The following is a 22,283-nucleotide window of genomic DNA, read 5'->3' as shown; positions in this document are numbered from 1 at the left end:
GAAAGCTAGTATTCTGTGGCACTGAATTCTCTCTGGTGCAAGACATTAAAATACAACACAGTTTTCAAAGATATGAATCTTAATGGGTCTTAGCTTTTCCTCCCTTGCCTATGGGATAGCCAGAGGAAAAAGCACAGATTGTGCAAAACTTGAATTTACAGGCTTCTCGTGCTCCTGTTCTCGGGCAGTTCACTTTACCTCCCCTGATCTCAATTCCCCACAAGGAACTTTGTGGATAAAACAGTAAAATGACTAAATGATCATTTAGAGACTGGCACCTACTCCGCACTAGAACTCCAAGCACAGTCGAGTGGGTCGTGCACTAAACAATCTGTGGATCTCCGTCAAAGATGCCCAACCCAAGGCCACTTAGCTTTGGCTCCCTTGGCTTTGGAAAGGAATTAGAGCCTGCAAAGGTATTTTAAATTTTTTCAAATCACATAAAGGGTTTTCTTTTAAAAGGGGAAATAGGCAAGTAAATCTAGTACTCCCTGTTCAAGAAGGCCAGAGGCATAAGAGAGGTTCAGAGGAGAGATCCCTTGGCTGGGACTGTGCCCCGGTTGCCTGGCAACAGAGGAGCCCCAGAGGAGGGGCTTGGAATGTTTGTCTGTTTCCAGAGCAACTCCCAGCCTCAGCAGCCGCAGGTGGAAGGTGACGATGGCTGAGGACCCGGAGCCTGAATGTAAGTAGATGCTGAGCATTTTGTGTTTGGTGTTTGATGTTTGTTGAATGTTTGATTGCCTAGGAACCAACTTCTCTAACCCAATGTGGAAAATGAAAACCTTTCTGGCAGTGCAACTTAGCCCCCGGGGTCACCGGGAATTAGGACTAGATTTGGGAATCAGAGCCTTTTCAGAAAATCCAGTAATAAAAGGCAGAAAACGAGGTCGGACGTGTGTGTGTGTGTGTGTGTGTGTGTGTGTGTGTGTGTGTCCTCTGGGAGGAGGAGAAATAGGAGGAAATTTCTAGACATTGTTTCTGTGTTTTTTTTTTTTTTTTAAAAGACATTTAGAGACATTTCCTTTGGCACACGGCCCTTCTATAGTCCTCAATAAACAACCACACACCACAGAACATGCACACCGCTGCGTACAAAGTGCTTCCCCGTCTCTGATTTAGTTTCACATCTCTGGAGGCTGGGTTATTGTGATTTTGCAAATGGGGCAGGAGGGGCTCACCTGGGTCTGAACTCTGAAGCTCTTGCTTTCTCACCACACAGAGTGCATGAAAGCATTGACTCAGATGAACTGGGGGCAGAGAGAAAACTCTGGTTGAAATATTTGTTAGTTTAAATCTAGTCCAAAAAGCCTATTGCGGTGTCTTCCTTATCAACATCTATTCAGAAGTTGGTTTGGTTTTACTTAAAGCAAATTTATTCTCTGATCATTTTGTAAAGAACCGCATATTCCATGAATCCTTTCAGCTTTTTTTTTTCTTTTCTTTTCCTGCTTGTCATGGCAGGATAGGCAAATCACAGTGTTTACAGTTTAAAATTCTTCAAAGTTTTTCGTGGCTTACTTGGGACCCCTGGTCCTTATCACAGGATCTTGGCAGAGAGAAATGGAATCTGGATTCTCCAGGTCTAGTGAAACAAGTCTTTCTGCAAACTAAGGAAAACAAATTTTAAGTCTAGAATTACTAGCTAATTAATTTGCTGGTGACTCCAAATCCTTTTTTGGAATAGAATAAACAAAGAAAAACACAACAATTAAGTCACCTCCTCTCATTTTCCAAAGAGGGTTGGTCTAATGCATGTGATGGTGAATGTTATGTGTCAATTTATGTGGGCTACTGGGTTGTATATTTGGCCAAGCTTTCTGGATGTTCCTGTTGAGGTGTTTTTGGATGAGATGAACATTTAAATAGGAAGCCTTGAGTAAGACAGATTCCCCTCCATAGTGTGGGTGGGTCACATCTAATCAGTTGAAGATCTTAAAAGAAAAAGACTGACCTCCCACTAGCAAGAGAAAATCCTCCAGTAGAAGGCATTTGGATGAACTTCATCTTTGGCCTGCTACCCATCTTGCATATTTGGACTCTCCTTTTTTTGCATAACTGTGTGAGTCAATTCCTTATAATAAACCTCTGTCCTAGGCTACCTTACCTGCCTTCTTAGAAATCTGTACGCAGGTCAAGAAGCAACAGTTAGAACTGGACATGGGACAACTGACTGGTTCCAAATTGGGAAAGGAGTACGTCAAGGCTGCATATTGTCACCTTGTTTATTTAACTTACATGTAAAGTACATCATGTGAATTGCCAGCCTGGATGAACGACAAGCTGGAATCAAGATTGCTGGGAGAAATATCAACAACCTCAGATATACAGATGGTACCACTCTAATGATAGAATGTGAAGAGGAACTAAACAGTTTCTTGATGAAGGTGAAAGAGGAGAGTGAAAAGCTGGCTTGAAACATTCAAAGAACAAAGATCATGGCATCTGGTCCTGTCACTTCATGGCAAATAGATGGGGAAAAAGTGGAAACTGTGACAAACTTTATTTTCTTGGGCTCCAAAATCACTGCAGATAGTGATTACAGCCATGAAATTAAAAGATGCTTGCTCCTTGGAAGGAAACCTATGACAAACCTAGACTGCATATTAAAAAGCAAGAGACATCATTTTGCTGACAAAGGTCTGTACAATTAAAGTGATGGTTTTTTCATAGTCATATATGGATGTGAGAGTTGGACCATAAAGAAGAAATGATTCTTTGAATTGTTATGTTGGAGCAGACTCTTGAGAGCACCTTGGACTGCAAGGAGATCCAACCAGTCAATCCTAAAGGAAATCAACCTTGACTATTCACTGGAAGGACTGATGCTGAAGTTGGAGCTCCAATACTTTGGCCACCTGATGCGAAAAGCCGACTGATTGGAAAAGACCCTGATGCTGGGGGGATTGAAGATAGGAGGAGAAGGGGACGACAGAGGGTGAGATGGTTGGATGGCATCACCGACTCAATGGATAAGAGTTTGAGCAAATTGTGGGAGACACTGGAGGACTGGAAGCCTGGTGTGCTGCAGTCCGTGAGATTGCAATGGGTTGGACACAACTGAGTGACTGAACAACAACGTGTTCATCCTTCTGGGCCCGTCTCCCTGGAGAAGCCCAACTAATGTGATGCTTTTTTAGTGCTTTCTCTATGTGTTGGTGCCGTTGATGAATTAGAACGATTATCAATTAAGATAGATCTTAATTGAAAACTTGTCTTGAAAACTTGTTTAATTAATATTTTAACATTTCTTAACTGCTTTCTTTGAAGTGCTAATCTATTTGATAGGGAAACTCTCCATGATCCCATTGCTCCAAGATCCAGCTACCCAGGAGGGACAGGCTGATTCCTTTCCGCCCCGGGCCCTGCCCCCTGCTGTCCCCTGCTGCCCCCTGCCCAGCACGGACCCCGGGACTGAACTCGAGGCGAGCACTCCATGGCTGCACCATGTGAGATGTCACCGGTGACTCAGGGCCGGGAGAGCGTCAGGTGGGCCTGGCCTAACCACGTGAAGTCAGGGACGGGGCAGGGCAGAGGTCAAGGGCACGGGAAATATGTGGAGTGCCCTTGCTGGCTCAGGGATGGAGGTCATGTGACTGGGAAGGTGGGAGGCCCCAGGAGTCAGGAACGAACCCCCCTAGCAGCCACCAAGGGGGTGGGGACCTCTGTCCTACAGCTGCAAGGAGCTGGGTCCCGTCCCAGCAGGACAGAGCCCAGGACGGATTTCCCCAAGGTGTCCAGGAGCCAGCCAGGCCCGACCCTGAAGTGTGCATCGTGATCCCAGCGTGGAGCCCGGCCCGCAGCCTGAGGTGCCACCACGGGGCGGGGGCCTCTGGACGCAGGGCTTCTCAGACCGCGCGAGTCGCTGTCACCCCGCACCCCCTCGTGCCCTCAGCCCTTCCCTCCAAGGACAACGCGGGGGTCGGGGAAGCGGCCTGAACTCGGTCTCAGCCAGAGGAGGGGGCTCGGCATGGGTGCCCAGAGGCCCTGTCCTGGCCCCCTTGGCTCAGGCCGAGGGAAGAGCCACAGGGTGGGTGGAAAAGCCGAATTCATAAGTCACGCTGGTACTCGGCAGGTGTGGGGACCCGCGCTGGTCACCCCACTGCCCTCGGCCTCCCTGGAGCAGAAGGGGCCTCCTTCCAGACGGGATGGCCGTGCGGACGTGGGCAAAGCCTCGGCCTCCGGGAGCTCAGGATGGAGTCCAGATGGGCCTGGTCCGATGCTCTGCAGCGGGGCCCCTCCAGCTCCGGGGACAAGGCAAGACGCAGACAGCGGGGCGTCTGCTGGTGGACGCCCGCAGGCGTCTCCGGGCAGGCCGTGCGGCGGGTTAGTGCCGACCGGGAGGAAGCCCCTCCCGCCCCTCTGCGGTGCTGGGCGCTCACGTCCTCCCGGAAGCCCTTAGACGGTGTTCCCTGGACTGCAGTCCTTTGATGACGTTGGCAGCATTTCTGGAATTTCCCCTCCTTGCCAGGTGCTTCTTTGCCAAAAACGATTCTATTTGGTTGTCAATTAGCCTTACTTAGTGGGATGAGTCTCCTGATTTTGCTGAAGAAAAGGCTTCAGAGAGATGATGTAAGATCTCTGAGTTCACGTAGTAGGAAAAGTTCTCAAAAAGTTGGCTTTTCCCATCATCATCTGTCCTGGGCCAAACGTCCAAATGGACCCTTACTTCTGGGACCCTTTGTGGAGGGAGCTGGGGTCCCCGGGTTTCACTCTGAGGGTCATTGCCTTCCTCGGGGTGGGGAAGGGTGGGGGCAAGGAAGAATAACAGCTCTATTTATTCCCTAGCATAGCTGTCTTTAGGCATCACCTTTAAGAATTATGATTAGACCTTTACAATTTCTTCCAGAGCTTTTGCTAATAGAGTAAGAATTTCTCTGTTGGAAGGAGAGGGTGAGATGAAAGGAGAGAGTAGCATGGGGCACATATACACTGACATGTAAATAGACAGCCAGTGGGAATTTGCTGAATAACTCAGGGAGCTCAAACCGGGGCTCTGGGACAACCCAGAGGGGTGTGGGATCACACCTATGGCTGATCCATGTCGATATATAGTAGAAACCAACAATATTGTAATCATCCTTCAACTAAAAATAATTTTTCTTTTTTTTTTTTAACCATGCAACAAAACCTTTATCAACATTTTGGACAGGTTCAGCTGTTACTGAAAATGGTCATTTCTAAACTTCAATTGGGGTAAATGGCTAGAGTGCAGAACGATGCCATCACTGGGCATTATGAATAGAAGGCATTATGAGTAGAATGAACAGCCGCCCCTCAGACGGAGGACAAGGTGTGGGGTCGATTCCTCCTGGATGCTGTAATCAGAAAGAGTGCAGCCGTCTTGAGCCGGCAAAGATGAGCCTCTGCTGGTCAGGGGGAATGCCTTCCTTATCCAGGATCTTGACAGGATACCACAGAATTCTGTAAAGCAATTATCCTTCGCTTAAAAAAATAAATTTATTAAAATTAAAACTAGATTCCCTGTGGGAGCCAAGGCCCTGCTTCCTCCTGCTCGGCTCTGCGGGTCCCGGCTTGCTGATAGGATTGCCCATCACCTGCCCCGACCCCAGCCCTCCTGTGCAGCTGGGCTGGCCTGCCCTGATTCCTCTCCGCGGGCTCCTGCTCTGGGAGTGGTAGTCTCCAGCTCAGCAGGTGCACCGGCCCGTTTATGGCCTCAGTCGGGAACTAGAGTGGTCCTTACGGGTCTTCTTGTCTTTCCTGACCAGTTTACCTGAGGTGGAAGCACTGTGAGACGCCAGGTGTTAAGACCCTGTGCAATCTGAGGACGCTGCTGAACCAGCTCCAGAAAGACCACAGAGATGACGTCTACATGTACATGTCCGGACACCTGAACCCCAACAAGCTCTACAGGCCCCCGGAGACCATCCTGTATCACTGGCCCAATGCCAACAGGCCCCGGGAGGCAAAAGTCTTCGGAGCGGAAAGGCTACCTGATGAGGTTAAGAAGATGAAAGATGCTTTGGCTCGTTTCACCATCAGCACAGCGGTGGGCCCGAGTGATGCTGAGAACACGCCACTCTTCAGGTATCTGAACCCTCCTGCACAGGTCTCCCACGCTTCGCAGGAGGACGTGAGTCCTAAGGCAGGGTTGAGAGAGGAGGGCTCTCCTGAACGGCCAAAGAGAGGGGAGCTGAGATTGCCCGACATGAAGGTTCTGAAGTACAAGGAGGTGAGGTCCAGCCGTGATTGCGTGACGTCCCCGCCGGGCAGGGGCGAGTTCCAGTACATCAGCTCGCACCTGGCCGGCATAACGAAAGCAGACAGGTACCGGCAGTTCTTGAGCTTCCAGAAACACGTGCTGGCAAAGCAAGACCTCCTGATGAGGGGCTTCACTGGGAGCCAGGCAGCGAGGTGCCACGAGAAGAAGCTGGAGCAGGTAAGGAGGGCAGTTCTGTGATGCTGTGGGCGCCCCCGCCGGGCCCAGGAGTCTCAAGACTGTGGGCGGAGACTCACCCTCCGAGGCCACACTGACACTTCCAGGCAGAACAGGAAAGGGCTGCCAGTCGCCGAGAATGTCCCACGTGATGCAGATGATGACAGTTGTTTGGTCACTGAGTCCCGCCTGGGGACTCAACCTTGGGGACTATAGCCCACCCGGCTCCTCTGTCCATGGGATTCTCCAGGCCGGAAGACTGGAGTGGGTTGCCATTTCTTTCTCCAGGGGGTCTTCCCAACTCAGGGATCAAACCCCAGTCTCCTGAATTGCAGGAGGATTCTTTAATGCTGAGCTACCAGGGAAGCCCAGAGGGTAACACTTAGGGTGCAAGAAAGGCAGTTTGGAAACTGGTGCCTCGGAAGTGCTTTCATAACGGAAAGCAGTGGCCGCAGCACTGAAGCAAATGCCCCCGGGGCAGCAGAAACAGCAGCGACAAGGTTTGCCTGAGTCGTTAGGAAAGAATCGAAGGGAGGCTGAGGGGAGAGTTGAGGATGCAGGTACGTCTGTGTAGGAGTCTCTCCATCTGTAGAAGGAGGCTAGGCGTCATGGGATGGGCTACTGCAAACCAACAGTGGTACTTAGTGATGGGGGACCTGGTGTGGGAAGGCTGAAGATGCAGAAAAGAGTCAACATGTGAAATAACCAAACCTTGATGAGAGCTTTGGCTGGGAGGACCTGTGGAAAGAGAAGGACCTTGGAAACACTATGGAGGCAGAGAGGCATTCTTTATTCCCTTGACTCACAGGATGCAAGGGAATAAATGAAGTCAGGCGATCCAGAGCCTCAGCACCGAGTGGTTTGCTACCCAGCCCTGCCCGAGAACCAATGCCCTGCCCAAGAAACTAATCAGAAAGGAAAATGAAGTCAGCCTGAAGCAGGGTGGTTCTCTTTTCCTCCAGGAGCTCCAGAAAATATGTGTCTGTGACCCTGAAGAGTTCAACAGACTCCAGGTCTTTGGAGAAGTCTTTGAAGATATTTGCAATAGTTCTTTGATATTTGGTGATATCTTGAAAGAAATTAAGGTAATAGACACACGCATTTCCCAGGTAACAGTTGAGAGCCAGGCATGAGTTTTTGCACACATGCACTCAGGCCACGCAGAAATTCTGCCGTGTTTCATGGTGTCCATTCTGCACAGGAGGAGAATCATTCATGGAGAGTCAGGGGAACATATGTGCAGCCACATGAGTCATAAGTGGGCCGTGTGAGAAAAACACCCAGCTAGCTCACTTCTGAAGCCCATATTTTTCTACTAAAGCTTCCTAATTATAATGTAAACTCTTATCAACTGCACATAAATGTTCACAGAAAGTTCTACAGCTATCCATATGTAATTTTAAATGCATCTTCATGGAGTTTTAAGTTTTTTTGTCATTTCCTGCTGAAAGTGACCATCATATCAGAGCTGAGTTGGAATCAGATTGCTCAGTGGGTCTGTTATTGTCCATTCCCAAATGTAAGTAAGGCTTAACAGCAGGATGCGGTGACCAGTCTCCACCCCTGGAGCGTTCATCTCTAGGAGGTTTGCTGTTCTTGTTCAGTTGCTCAGTTGTGTCTGATTCTTTGCGACCCCATGGACTCCATGCCAGGCCTCCCTGTCCATCACCATCTCCCGGAGTTTGCTTAAGCCCATGTCCACTGAGTCAGTGATGCCATCCAACCGTCTCATCCTCTGTTGCCCCCTTCTCCTCTTGCCCTCAATCTTTCCCAGCATCAGGGGCTTTTCCAGTGAGTTGGCTCTTCCCATTACTTGGCCAAAGTATTGGAGTTTCAGTTCCAGCATCAGCCCTTCCAATGAATATTCAGGACTGATTTCCTTTAGGATTGACTGGTTTGATCTTCTTCCTGTCCAAGGGTAGCTCAAGAATCCTCTCCAGCACTACAGTTCAAAGCATCAATTCTTTGGTGCTCAGCTTTCTTTATGGTCCAACTCTCACATGCACACATGACTACTGGTAAAACCATAGCTTTGATTATATGGATCTTTCTCAGCAAAGTAATGTCTCTGCTTTTTAATACAGTGTCTAGGTTTGTTGCAGCTTTTCTTCCAAGGAGCAAGTGTCTTTTAATTTCATGGCTGCAGTCACCACCTGCAGGGATTTGGGAGCCCAAGAAAATAAAGTCTGTCACTGTTTCCATTGTTTCCCCATCTATTTGCCATGAAGTGGTGGGACCAGATGCCCTGATCTTTGTTTATTTGAATGTTGAACTTTAAGCTAGCTTTTTTGCTCTCCTCTTTCACCTTCATCAAGAGGCTCTTCAGTTCCTCTTCGCTTTCCTGCCATAAGGGTGGTGGCATCTGCATATCTGAGGTTATTGATATTTCTCCTGGCAATCTTGATTCCAGCTTGTGCTTCATCCAGTGTGGCATTTCACATAATGTACCCTGCATATAAGTTAAATAAGCAGGGTGACAATATACAGCCTTGATGTACTCCTTTTCCAACTTGGAAAAAGTCCATTTTTCCATGTATGGTTCTAACTGTTGCTTCTTGACTTGCATACAGGTTTCTCAGGAGGCAGATAAGGTGGTCTGGCATTCCCATTTCTTTAAGAATTTTCTACAGTTTGTTGTGATCCACATAGTCAAAGGCGTAGTCAATAAGGCAGAAGTAGATGCTTTTCTGGAATTCCTTTGCTTTTTCTATGATCCAGTGGATGTTGGCAATTTGATCTCTGGTTCCTCTGCCTTTTCTAAATCCAGCTTGAACATCTGAAAATTCTTGGTTCATAACTGTTGAAGCCTGGCTTGGAGAATTTTGAGCTTTACTTTGCTAGCATGTGAGATGAGTGTAATTGTGTGGTAATTTGAGCATTTTTTGGCATTGCCATTCTTTGGGATTGGAATGAAAACTGACCTTTTCCAGTCCTGTGGCCACTGCTGAGTTTTCCTAATTTGCTGGCATATTGAGTGCAGCACTTTCACAGCATCATCTTTCAGGATTTGAAATAGCTCAGCTGGAATTCCATCACAGTCACTAGCTTTGTTCGTAGTGATGCTTCCTAAGGCCCACTTGACTTCATATTCCAAGATGTCTGGCTGTAGGTGAGTGATCACACCATCGTGGTTATCTCGGTCGTGAAGATCTTTTTTGTATAGTTCTTCTGTGTATTCTTGCCATCTCTCCTTAATATCTTCTGCTTCTTGCAGGTTCAGTTCAGTTCAGTCACTCAGTTGTGTCCAACTCTTTGTGACCCCATGGACTGCAACATGCCAGGCTTCCTGTCCTTCACCATCTCCTGGAGCTTGCTCAAACTCATGTCTGTTGAATCGGTGATGCCATCCAGCCATCTCATCCTCTATCATCCCCTTCTCCTCCTGCCCCCAATCCTTCCCAGCATCAGGGTCTTTTCCAGTGAGTGGGTTCTCCGCATCAAGTGGTCAAAGTATTGGAGTTTCAGCTTCAGCATTCGTCCTTCCAATGAACACCCAGGACTGATCTCCTTTAGGATGGACTGGTTGGATCTCCTTGCAGTCCAAGGGATTCTCAAGAGTCTTCTCCAACACCACAGTTCAAAAGCATTGATTCCTTGGCACTCAGCTTTCTCGCATGTTAGGAAGACCCAAATCCACATCGCCCCCTAGTGGCAGGAGGTCATGTGTGCACATGTGTCCAGGTTTTTTGTGAGTCTATCCTGAGGTGATCAATAATAGTCAATACTCAACTGTGCTTTAAAAATAGTGAGATTTTGCACATTTCTGTGTGTATGTTATTTAATATATTGCAGGGGCCTTGTTATATTTTTAAAACTAATCTGAACTGACATTCTTTAGCGTCTTTACATATGCAAAGAAAGTTACATTGTACTGTAATCTCATAACACATCTCCAATGGATCTTTTCTCCTTTCTTTTTCTACCTCCTTTTTCTTTCTTTCTTTCTCCCTCCCTCCCACTTTCCTTTCTTCCTCATTTCCTTTCTTTCTTTCTTCTCTCTTTCATTTTTTTTCTACAGGAAGAATATGAACTCTATATGCTATTACTTCTGAAGAACCATCCCACAGAACAGTATAAGGTAACAATCAGTCATGTGGGTCTCAAATAGAGCCTGTTCCTTCATATTTCCTGAGCATGGGGAAACAGCCTGAATCTCGGAAGCCCCGTTTGCGCCTGCATGATTTATGATTTAGAACAGCAGGTCCTTTTAATAGGCGTGGGCCTTATGCTCGCGAGGACCGCGTAACGGACTGGCCCTCTGCTCCTGGCGGCCGGGGAGGCACACACGTTTCTGGATTTGGCCGTGACCTCTGGCCAGCTCTCGGTGACCTGCACAGGCTCGTCCTCTGCGACCCGCGCTCACGCTTGCTTTGCTCAGACGTGGCTCTGCCTCTCTGCTCGTTGAGGTCCCCCCACTGATGGCGCCCCACCTTGTAGGTGGCACCCAGGTCTTTATAGTGAGTTCCAGATTACAGTGTATCCAGCCAGCATCCCTCTGCAGGCTGACACTTCGGTGTCTGAGCAGGCAGGTTATTGACCTCAAAAGAGGGGTGTGACCTTGGATTCTCTGTGACACCTTCCAGGGCTTCTCTCCGGGCTTAGGTCACACGCGTGGCTGCTCCGGAAGGAAAATGGACTGCAGCAATGACATTATCATGCACACATCTCAGAGAATATGGCACTGTGGCTAAGGTGACCTCTGACATTTTCAATAAAGTTTAAAAATCCTGTCTCTGGGGAAGGAGAGTGCCTCACTTTGTCTATGAAACAGGCAGACAAAGATCATGACCTGACAAGGAGAGCAGTTCTGACTTGATCAAGAATCACATATGTGCATTGTTTTCTTTGCCTTGAGCTATTCATGCTTCGGGGAAAAAGCTTCTGTTGGGCAGGAATAAGCAGAGGCTGCAGTTGGGAGTCTACCTTGCTCTCTGCTTTCTGAGGCTGAGTCATTAAGGGCCACATCTGCCCACATCCCCAACAAAGGCCAGAATGAAAACGTCTCCAGGCCGGCGGGGCTCCAGATCCTTCTTCCTGGGGACCTGGCAGCCCGTCACGCAATGAGCCAGAGGTTTTTGTTTCACCACATTTGAGAAGCGTGACTTTGTAACCATAAATGGCCACTGGGTTAATATTGTTTTTAATACATTTAGAAAAATAATCATGGTGCTGATAATAATACTCAGGAAGTATTTTAGTCAGCATTTTCTTCCCCCACACAAACCAGCAATGATATCCCCCACCATTTTTTTTAATTTCTTAGGAAAATAAAGACTCAAAATTAAAATTTTATATATACATATACCTTATCCAGACCTTCACCTGACAACTTATCCCTTCTCCAATATTCCTCCCTCATGTCCGTCCTTGCTGTTTACCTATTTTACTTAGCATTTGACCCAGGACATCTTAAACACACTATTAACAGAGAAAAGGAAACTTCTCACCTTGATTTTTGTTTGTCTCACCCATTCTGGCCTTGCCCCGCCCAGTCTTTGCTGGCTGAGGTCCAGAGTCTGAAGAAGGGGAAGGTGAAGACAGCAGATGTCCAGCAGGCCAGGGGGGAGCTGAGAGCGCTCGTGACGGCCATCAAAGCGGCCCTGGACCACAACGACAGGTGGGGAGGGCGATCGGGGTTGGTCTGTGCTGGGGTTACACTGTTATTATTGGCCTTATTATCTCATTATTGGTCTCAGAATGCAAAATGCCCCTTGGAAGGAAAGTGATGACCAACCTAGACAGCATATTAAAAAGCAGAGACATCACTTTGCCAACAAAGGTCCGTCTAGTCAAGGCTATGGTTTTTCCAGTAGTCATGTATGGATGTGAGAGTTGGACTATAAAGAAAGCTGAGCGCCAAAGGTTTTGAACTGTGGTGTTGGAGAAGACTCTTCAGAGTCCCTTGGACTGCAAGGAGATCCAACCAGTCCATCCTGAAGGAGATCAGTCCTGAATATTCATTGGAAGGACTGATGTTGAAACTGAAACTCCAATACTTTGGCCACCTGATGCGAAGAGCTGACTCATTGGAAAAGTCCCTGATGCTGGGAAAGATTGAAGGCGGGAGGAGAAGGGGACGACAGAGGATGAGATGGTTGGATGGCATCACCGACTCAGTGGGCATGGGCATGAGTTTGAGTAAACTCCAGGAGTTGGTGATGGACAGGGAGGCCTGGCGTGCTGCAGTCCATGGGATCGCAAAGAGTCAGACACGACTGAGCGACTGAAGTGAACTGAGCGTAAAATGGCTAGTTTCTTTTCAGCCTTACTTCTTAAAAATTCAAGTCACAAAGGAACATCAGTAGACGCTAAAAGACCAGCTCCTTTAACTAGTGGCTTAGGCGCTCTTGATAAGAAAGTATACTTCAGTTTATTGAACTTGACTAATTCAGTCTCATTCTATCTACATCTTCAGGTCATCTTTTTATTGTTAGAAACTAAGAGGATCAGATCTTATTTCTCAGTTTTTAAGTCTGTGATATAAGAGAAATAAGAGGAGGACGGTATGAACAGGGTGCTAATGTATCATGATGTTTTATTACCGAACCGTAGGCTCAGAAATGAACTGGAGCAGGAGCGGGCACTGCTGGAGGCCACGAGGGACAGGGCAGGCAAGTAACCCTGTGACTGATCTTTCGACGTGAGGTTTGCTGTGACCTCCGCGTGAGGAATCTTCAAGACTGGTTCCCTGTTCATGGCTCCTGCTGCCAGTTGTTTGAAAAGGTTTTCCAGAGAGGTTATTATCTCCCCCCTGCCCCCATCAAGTTCTTTAGAAATTCAGTAAGTTTTCCTTTTTATCTGATGTGGTTTAAAGTACTCTAAAGACACAAGGAAGTCGTTGATCTCTTGGAGAGATTTGTCTGGGTGAAGATACTTATCCCAGCTTCTGTTGCTTCGGGCGTGTTTGGTTGTTGAGTTGCTCTGTAATCAGCTCGTGTGCGTTTCATTTTCCTGTAAGATCTTCGTGGGTTTTAGTGAAACTTTGAATGAATTCAGGGCCTTATGCTGAGAGAATGACCAAGATACTTGAAATAGATTTTAAGAACCTTGACGCAGTGATGTAAATATGAGAATCAACTCTGCCGAGGAAGTGTTGATGAACTAAATGTGTTTATTTTAGAGAAAGTGTCTTGAAATACATAGTGGATTTTAGAGGGGAGCTGTGAATACTTCAGGGCATCCCTGGGGGGTGGAAATAGAGGAAGTGTTGCCTGGCTTGTGCTTTCCAGGGTAACAGCAAGGAAGATGGCCCAGTCTGGTTTTTAGACACTTTGCATCTTTATTCTTGGATCAGAGAAGTCAGCTTTTCTGGACAACAACGAGGTTCTGTCCGGGTGTGGGGCACCCTCTCTTGCAAATAGGCCTCAACCTGCGCATCTCGGCATCCCACTCCTACGGCTGTTACGTGAACCGTTTTTGTGATACTGCTGCTTGTTCAGGGGAGGCAAGGACAGCGCTTCCCTCGTTGTTAAGAGGAGCCGAGAAGATGCAGGAACCAGGGCCTGGCGCAGCAGAGTCACTCTGCCCGTGGGCTCCTCCTCACGTCATTATTGCTCATGAAGCGGGACACACGGTTCGTGGGAAATTAATGATGTTTTGTGAATATTTACGCACTCAGTGAACTAATAAAAATGATCTCAAAATTGGGTACACCACTCACAGCTTGATTAAATAACCCACATAGGTTCAGTGAATGTCTCTCTCACTGACCTTTATGGGTCGCCCTGTGGCTCAGTCAAGCGCCGCTCCCACTCCAGGCTTGTTACGCCCTAACTCACACGGAATCGCGTTTTCATCTCAGCATCTCTGAGGATGTTCTCACAAGTCTCATGGTCTTGAGTGCTTCGGCAAACTTGGCCTCAAAGGTTCTGACCCCAGAGGATTTCGTTTTCCTTCCTCTGGTTCTTGCCCTCCTGTGAGCCAGGCCTGTGTGGTTTGCCTGATGGGCATCTTTCAAGGGTTTCTTGTGGCCTATGTCTACGGGTGGCCTGGTCTTATGATTCTTCCAGAGCTCAGAGGTTGGTGGATTTCTTCTCTATCTGCAGTCCTGCTCACTCTTTTTTAATGTTTTTAAAAACTGTATTGAAATATAGTTGATTATATATATATATATATATAGTCTTACTGGGTGGCTCAGTGGTAAAGAATCCACCTGCAATGCAGGAGATGCAGCTTTGACCCCTGGGTTGGGTAGATCCCCTGCAGGAGGGTATGGCAACCCACTCCAGTACTCTTGCCTGGAGACCCCCATGGACAGAGGAGCCTGGCGGGCTACAGTCCATGGGGTTGCAAAGAGTTGGACACGACTGAAATAACTTAGCGCTCACGCATGCAATATTCTCTTGTACGCACGGCATCTTCTTTATCTGTGTTGATGCACACAGGTTGCCACATGTCTTCTGTTGTGAACGGTGCTGCCAGGGACGCATGCTGGTTCCTCTCCAGACAGGTCGCAAGATGAGACTGGAACACCCTGTCTTCTGTCTCTTGCTGTTTCTTAAAACTGGCCACCATTTTTAAAAATTTAATACTTTATTGCTAAACGCTAACAGAATAACATGACAGAGGCTCATAAAAATCATAAGCAAAAAGAAGCTACCGATTTTCCAGGCCTATAGTAATCTTTTCTTAATATTTGAACCTAGCTGTTTCTAACATGCGTTCAAACAGTTTTAAAGAAGCCCGGTATCCTGCGTGCATCCTCCTGTTTTCTCTTTCTGAAGACTTCTCATTCCTGAGCCTTCTGCAGCCAAACACGTGTTCTGTGGACTTCCCCTGTTTTGATACCATAGTTTTCCTCTTTAGTTAGAAAAGCAAGGAACAGTCAGGTCACTTGAGTGGCTTTCTATGCCCTTTGTCTTCTTTGCTGCCAGTTACTTATTTTGGGTGAAAGCTTGGATCGAGATGGGAATCAAAGACATTTTCGTTGGATCTCTCAGAACTCATGTAAGAAGCTTAAGTATGACTACCTCTGCTCCGGCAAGTTTGCTTGTCCTGTATCCGCTTAACGAATTCACCCAAATTTCAAAACTCATCTTCACACTTTTCCCTGCTTCCAAATTTGGCAGGTTTCACTGGCGGCAGTGACGGTATGTATCAGTAGGTAAGATCACTCTTGCTAATGGCATTTTTCCATTTAAAAAAAAGCAGCTGTTCTTTCTCAAAGAATTAAGTCTTCCCACTCATCAGAACCTACCTGTGCTGCTGAGAACAGAGCATCCTTACCCCTGAGTTATTTTCTGTCTCCATCTCTCTGTTCCTTAAATACCGATCTTTGTTGGAGCTCAGCATGTTTTTGGTTCAATGTACATGTCTTTGATTCTAGACCTCTTTCCTGCTAAAACAGCTTTTTCAGGCTTATGATCTGAATATGCCACTGCCTACGGCACATGGCACCTGAGTGTCAACTCAGCAAGTCCAAGGTTAAGCTTTCCTGCCCCTGAATTTACCTGTCCTCGGAAGTTTCAATGAATGGTATCTCCAGACACATGGAGCTTAAGTCGGGGTACCAGCGGCAGTGTCTTCACTCTCTGCCCCTCAGCCACAGCATGGCTGGCAGTCAGCGGCCAGGCTGGCTTCAGACCTGTTCAGCCAACTTTGACTGGCCCTTTCCCGTGGGCTAGAAGACCTTTTCCGATCTGCCGCCTGCTCCTTGCCAGTGTGATGACTTCCGGTTTCTCCCCTGGGCTTCAGTGCCCACAACGTACCGTGTAAAGTCCCTTTCCCGGAAGGTGTCAGCTCCTTCCCTCTGCCTGCTCCCCATGCCCTCCCGCTCACTGGACTCCTGTCCGTCCTCCTGGTCTCTCCTTCGTCCCACGTCCACAGCAAAGTCATCCTAGCACCTTCCCCATCCTATGCTAGGTTCTCAATAAAGACTCGTCAAGTACATAAATGAATTAAAGGAGAGACGCCCCATTCTTGGGTCCCATCATTTTTTTCCCCATTATTTCAGTTGCTATCCTTGCCTTTACTGTTTATATTTTTAATAAGAAAAGATAGAAATATATATATATTTATATACACTAAGACAGTGGAACATATATACTTAATTTGGCTCTCATAGTCTTTATTGAAGGGCTTGAAGTTTGAATTACATTATATTTTATAACTACATACAATGTACATAATACTGTTAATACAGAATGACACTAATGAGAATTAAGGCATTAATAAACACAGAATATGTTGCTTTTAAAAAATATTCCAGAATCACCTGAGAGAAAGTTCGTGAAGGAGGAGAACCTTACTCTTCTTGAGAAGGTTGGAAAAAAGAGGTGTGAAGTACTTCATAAATGGGATGAGATTCAAGCTCTTGAGAGAGTAATGAAAACAACCTTTGTTCATACTGGGATTTTGCAAATCACCGAAAGTAAGATCAAAAGCTTAGAGGTACGCAAACCGTTTATTTCAGCGTCTGCATTGTCATCTTGCTGGAAGACCTTGGCAAACAGACCCAGTGATCTGACTGTCAATGGAGGCAAAATATAACATTTGGTCCAAACATATTTTCATTTCAACCACTTTGCAGCAAATGGTTAGAATAATTTAGAGATGTAGCTAAACTAGGTCTTCCCAGGTGGCACTAGCCTTAAAGAACCCGCCTGCCAGTGCGGGAGACATAAGAGACACAGGTTTGATCCTTGGGTCCACAAAATCCCCTGGAAGAAGGCATGGCAACCCCCTCCAGTATTCTTGCCTGGAGAATCCCATGGACAGAGGAGCCTGGCGGGCTACAGTCCATGGGGTCGCAAAGACTCAGACACGACTGAGCAACTTAGCCTGTATGTATGCATACCTAAAACAACAAAAGAGAAGGTGATAAAAATTCTGTAGAATTCTATTAAGGGCCAGACTGAATCTCTTTCAGCCCAGCTGACATCTCTTAGAAATTAGCCATTTTATATGGAAAATGCTTGTCGTAAAGATAATGACCAGCATCGTTTAGTGTCCAATATTTGCTGTGTAGTTTAATCTGAAGCCTAGAGAGGCTAAGTGACCCACCCAATGTGACAGAAGACAGAGGTGGCAAAGCTGGGATTCAGCTTAATTCTTCTGGGCCCCAAGGTCCTTATAACTTCTATTGAGCCACGCCGACCCCATGATTAGATGTACAATTAGTGGCACATTATGCTGGAAGATAGGGTTAGTTACTGCCATTGAGGACCTACTGTATTAGACTTGAACAGCTGTTGCTAACCATTTTCTTGATAAACAATAAAATTATGATCTTGATATGATATGATCTTGACACACATAAATTATGATCTAATGTTTTGAAATGCTATTTTTCAACCTATTTGAAAAGTAGGTTATAACCTATTTTTAATTGTGCAAAATCTTACTCAATATAACTTCTACTTATAAAGTTTGTAAGTCATGTGTGATTATCCTTTTTTCTCCTTGTTATAGAGTTTACATATATTTTCCCAACCTTACTTTATTTTTAAACCCTAATTCTAGGAAGGTGGTGGTGGTCCAAACTTTCTTTGGATTCTCTTGTCTCTCTTTTGAAATAATCTGGTCAGATATCTTTCTGTGTTTTCACTTAGAGTCTGCCCACATTTTAAAAACTTAATAATGTCCTAAAAAGAAACACTATTTTATAATTGAATATTTAAACAGTGAAAGCCAGTTACAACTTTATGTATTCTGAGCATGCTATAATGCAAAATCATGTAAACTTTGCTTTCAAAATTGAAACCTCCTTTAAATCTGGGAAATAGAAGATTCTATATAATGATTCCATATCAACAATTTATATTACTTTAAATATTTGTTATTTATATTTGGCTCCTTAATTTAAATACTGGAGGATATAATAGAACTGCACTTATTATCGTATTAAATAACTGATTTCTGGTCTGGATTTGAAATGTTATTTCTAACCAGAAGGAAAAATAACTAAATGTATCACAGGTTTACAATGCACAGATATTGCTGTAAATAGTACAAAAATACTATTTCATTTAATTCCAAACAACCCAAAAATATAGATGTTTTTATTAGCCCCCTTTTGCATACGGGGAAACCAAGGCATACATATGCTCAGTAACTTGATCAAGCTCACAGTGAGCAAGTGGTCGAATTAGGATGTAAAGTCAGCCTAATTCCCTAACTGTATATTACCCAGCCTCACGATATGCTGATAATCATGAATGATTTCCATTATGGTGTATCTCTGGAAGAGCAAACCTTTTCATCCCTTTCTCATCATCATTTTGTTCACAATTATCTTGAATATTCTCATTTACAGTATTAACTAATTTTTCAGTAGTAAATACTCTTAGTTTTTCTATTGTGCTTCTAATGAATTTATAGATTCGTTTGGGGAGAAACAACAGCTTTACAATATTAAAACTCCATCTAGGATCATTTTATATTTATTTTAATGCATTGGTCTTAAAGATTTTTTGTCACTTTTGATTTGTGACTTTTTGGTATCTGTTGCTATTGTGAATAGAAACTCAAAAAATTTTTTTCTTAACTTTACAGTTTATAATCAGTGATGCCTATATATACATGACTTATTGATATTTGTATTTTTATATTGTATCCATCCCTCTTAAAAAATTCCATTATTAGTTCCAAAAATATGTGGAATGTGACTACTCTGGAACTTCCCTAATGTTCTCTGGCTTTTGCAACATCAGCCTCCACCTCCTCTGCTTTCTGACCCAGAGGGCCAGGATTATTCTCTCTTACTGCACAGCCTCCAAGTCATGCTTTGTGTATCCATTGTTTTTAAGTGGTGTGCTATTGAATACTTTTGAAACTAAAATAATAGCATTCACAGAATACTTTTTGTTCTACAAATGGTGAAAAATACTTAACAAATATTGTTAACCACTTGTCTTTCTTTTAAAACCATTTTTCCTTTAGACTGAAACTATAAAGTTGGATACAGCAAATAAAATTTTAATGAAGAAAATTCAAGTAAGTTTTTAGAGTCTGCTTTTCAATAGGAATATTTCTGCTAGTGCCTTCTTGTGCTGAGTGATCAATCAAATATGGAAGTGTCTGCATAATCTTTCTAAACGATGATGTTCTGTAACGGCAGGACTATCTCGCTATGCTGACATTAGCTTAAAACTGGACAGGTGCAAGCTAATATAGTAATGAAAATGTTCTTCTTTTGATAGTTGAATGTGCCCATCAGAACTGACCATTTCTCTAACCCTTCCGCTCATAAGAGTGAATTATCACGGGTTTATGAATGCATGGCTCCCTCAATGAGTCCTCACAATAGCCCTCCAAAACGCATGGTAACAACTTGCTGCTTAATAGGTTGCAGTGCAACCTTGATCACCTACGGGTACCTCTCTGCCTTATATTTGGTATGAATTAGCATGCTATGCCTGATTCTAGACGTGGTAATGTACTGGGATGCAATTGGCAACATTACTGATGTTACCCACGACCAGTACCATGCCGCTGTATGTGACCGTGTGATTTTTAATTCTCGGTAGTTTATTGTGAACTACGTGAAGCAGATCATGGGGAAGAACAAGCTGAGAGAGGGGGAGCAGCAGTGAGTATGGAAGCTCGGATGGAGCAGCTGCCATGACCTGACGCTGGTGCCGTTAAAACCACCCATTTACAAGTAGATGACCTGGACAGTGCTCTGAAGTCTTTGGGTTCCTGAGTGTTAACTTCACGAATATTATATATGCTACATCTTTTCCTTTGCTTAAGAATGCTTGGTCCAAGGTTTAAATCTCCATTTTATGTATTATTTAGCAATATAGAAATACATTTTTTTGGGGGAAAAAACTGAAGAGTTGAAGGTGATTCCTCAAGGAGAAGGATCAGCAAAGTGGGGAGGTGTGTGGCTGCGGGTAGCTTTTTTTCCCTCAAATTGCATGCCTTTAGTGATACTAAATACGTGATAAATTTTCATGTACCTGGTGGTGATACATGAAAAAACTGATGCATGTATTATTCTGAAAGATTTAATTTAAAAATCAAATGCTGACTATTATTATCTCTTACATAAGTTTAGATTTTACCGAGTTAACTTTCTTTGAGTTGGTACTATCATTCAACCCTCAGGATTTGAGAAGGCTGGGAAAACCACTGATAGCTTAAATATGGAAAAAGCTTATCACATCAACAAGTAAAATGACATTTAGTTGGTGGTGGTACAGGTTCAATGGAACCAAGGAGCCGGGGCTCTTTCCTTTCCCTGCTGCCCTTGGATGGTCTTCCTCCTCAGGGCGGCCGTGTGGCTGTCTTTAAGCACTGGGTCCATGTCCCAGGGGGTGGAAGGGGGAAACCGCAGGACACGTGGCATCCCATGGTCAGTCTGTCCTGTTGGATTTAGGCAGGAAAGCCCGCCCCAGGGACTTCCACTGTATCTCATTGGTTACCACGGCAACCCTTAGCTGCAAAAGAGTCAGAAAATGGACCATCAGACTTGCCAGCTTACGTGTTAGAGAAAGGAGAGAAGGTGTTAGGTTGGGTGCTGGTTGAACCATGCAGGGAGATCCAGGTTCTGTGAGGCCATGTATTATGTCGGGTGTCCTCAATGGAAAAGAACACGGAAATGCAAACACAACAATTGGCAGAGTCCTCCAGAGCCTTGTTTTTGGGAATGAACTTACCTGATATGGCTCAGATGGTAACGGATCCACCTGCGATGCGGGAGACCTGGATTCGATCCCTGGGTTGGGAAGGTCCTGTGGAGGAGGGCAGGGCAACCCACTCCAATATTCTTGCCTGGAGAATCCCCATGGACAGAGGAGCCTGGAGGGCTATAGTCCCTGGGGTCGCAAAGAGTGGGACATGACTGAGAGGCTAAGCACAGCACACAAACATCATTAACGCAAGGGTTTCCTGGGTGGCTCAGCTGGTAGACTCCGCCCGCAGTGCAGGAGACCCCGGTTTGATCCCTGGGTCGGGAAGATCCCCTGGAGAAGGGATAGGCTGCCCACTCCAGTATTCTTGGGTTTCCCTGGTGGCTCAGATAGTAAAGAATCTGCCTGCAGTGCGGGAGACCTGGGTTCGATCTCTGGGTTGGGAAGATCCCCTGGAGAAGGGAAAGGCTACCCACTCCAGTATTCTGGCCTGGAGAATCCCATGGATAGAGGAGCCTGGTGGGCTACACTCCACTGGGTCACAAAGAGTCAGGACACGACTGAGCGGCTAAGCGCAGCAGCATCATGAAGGTAAACCCACCTCTGCGGCACTAACTACTTGTCCTGGAAAGTGTTGCAGAGGTCTGTGACCACACGCAGAGAAGCTTTGCCACAGCCAAGGCCGAACATCTACGGCAAATACCCTTTAAAATGGAAGAGGAGGGTTGCAGCTCTTACTATGAGTGTTTGAGTAAATGTGTTTTAATAGATGTTTATTTTGAAATTTTCTTTTATGATTCATGTCCTTTTCCTCTAACCCGTTGTACTCATCTGTTTTATATTTTAAGGAACCTTTGGGGATATATTAAAGAATTTGCAAAATTGAAAGAGACAGATATCTCTTAAGTGACGGGAAGAATGGCCTATGAAAGTTCACAGCCACCATGTACAAGCAATGTGGATGTTTGTGGAGGTGTACATTAAAGAAGATACATTTCACTTTGTCAGTTTTAATCTCCAATAACGTGAATGTAGCCTTTGTATTCTTCTGAAGATATTGAGTTAAATGCATGCATTCATGTGATTCATTTTACTTTGTATACATGTTCATAACAACAGTAGTTTCTCGAGTAATTTCTGCTTTCATTCAATAACTTTCTTCAGGAAAAAAAATACTTTCAATTATTTGATAGGAATAGGAAATTCAGTACTGCTACAACATAGATTAAACTTATTTCTTACTTGCCAATGCCCGTTTAAGTATAAACATTTAACAAAATGCAGTAGTTGCGTAATAAATCTCCATTTAATTAAAT

General features: G+C 45.2%; 1 protein-coding gene across 1 annotated transcript; it reads left to right on the top strand.

Moving 5' to 3' along the window:
- Positions 1 to 657: 657 nt before the first annotated feature.
- C26H6orf118 (chromosome 26 C6orf118 homolog) lies at positions 658 to 21,873 on the top strand. The gene is made up of 10 exons (XM_061129982.1): positions 658 to 682; positions 5,727 to 6,397; positions 7,357 to 7,479; positions 10,413 to 10,472; positions 11,887 to 12,011; positions 12,947 to 13,005; positions 16,602 to 16,783; positions 19,274 to 19,327; positions 19,861 to 19,922; positions 21,816 to 21,873. Exons 1-10 carry the CDS (start codon positions 658 to 660, stop codon positions 21,871 to 21,873), a joined length of 1,419 nt encoding a protein of 472 aa, XP_060985965.1.
- Positions 21,874 to 22,283: the final 410 nt, after the last annotated feature.

This window comes from Dama dama, chromosome 26 (assembly GCF_033118175.1).
Source record: "Dama dama isolate Ldn47 chromosome 26, ASM3311817v1, whole genome shotgun sequence".
Lineage (NCBI taxonomy): Eukaryota > Metazoa > Chordata > Mammalia > Artiodactyla > Cervidae > Dama > Dama dama.
The sequence above is the reverse complement of the archived record's forward strand: the minus strand, read 5'-3'. Positions and strand labels throughout refer to the sequence as shown.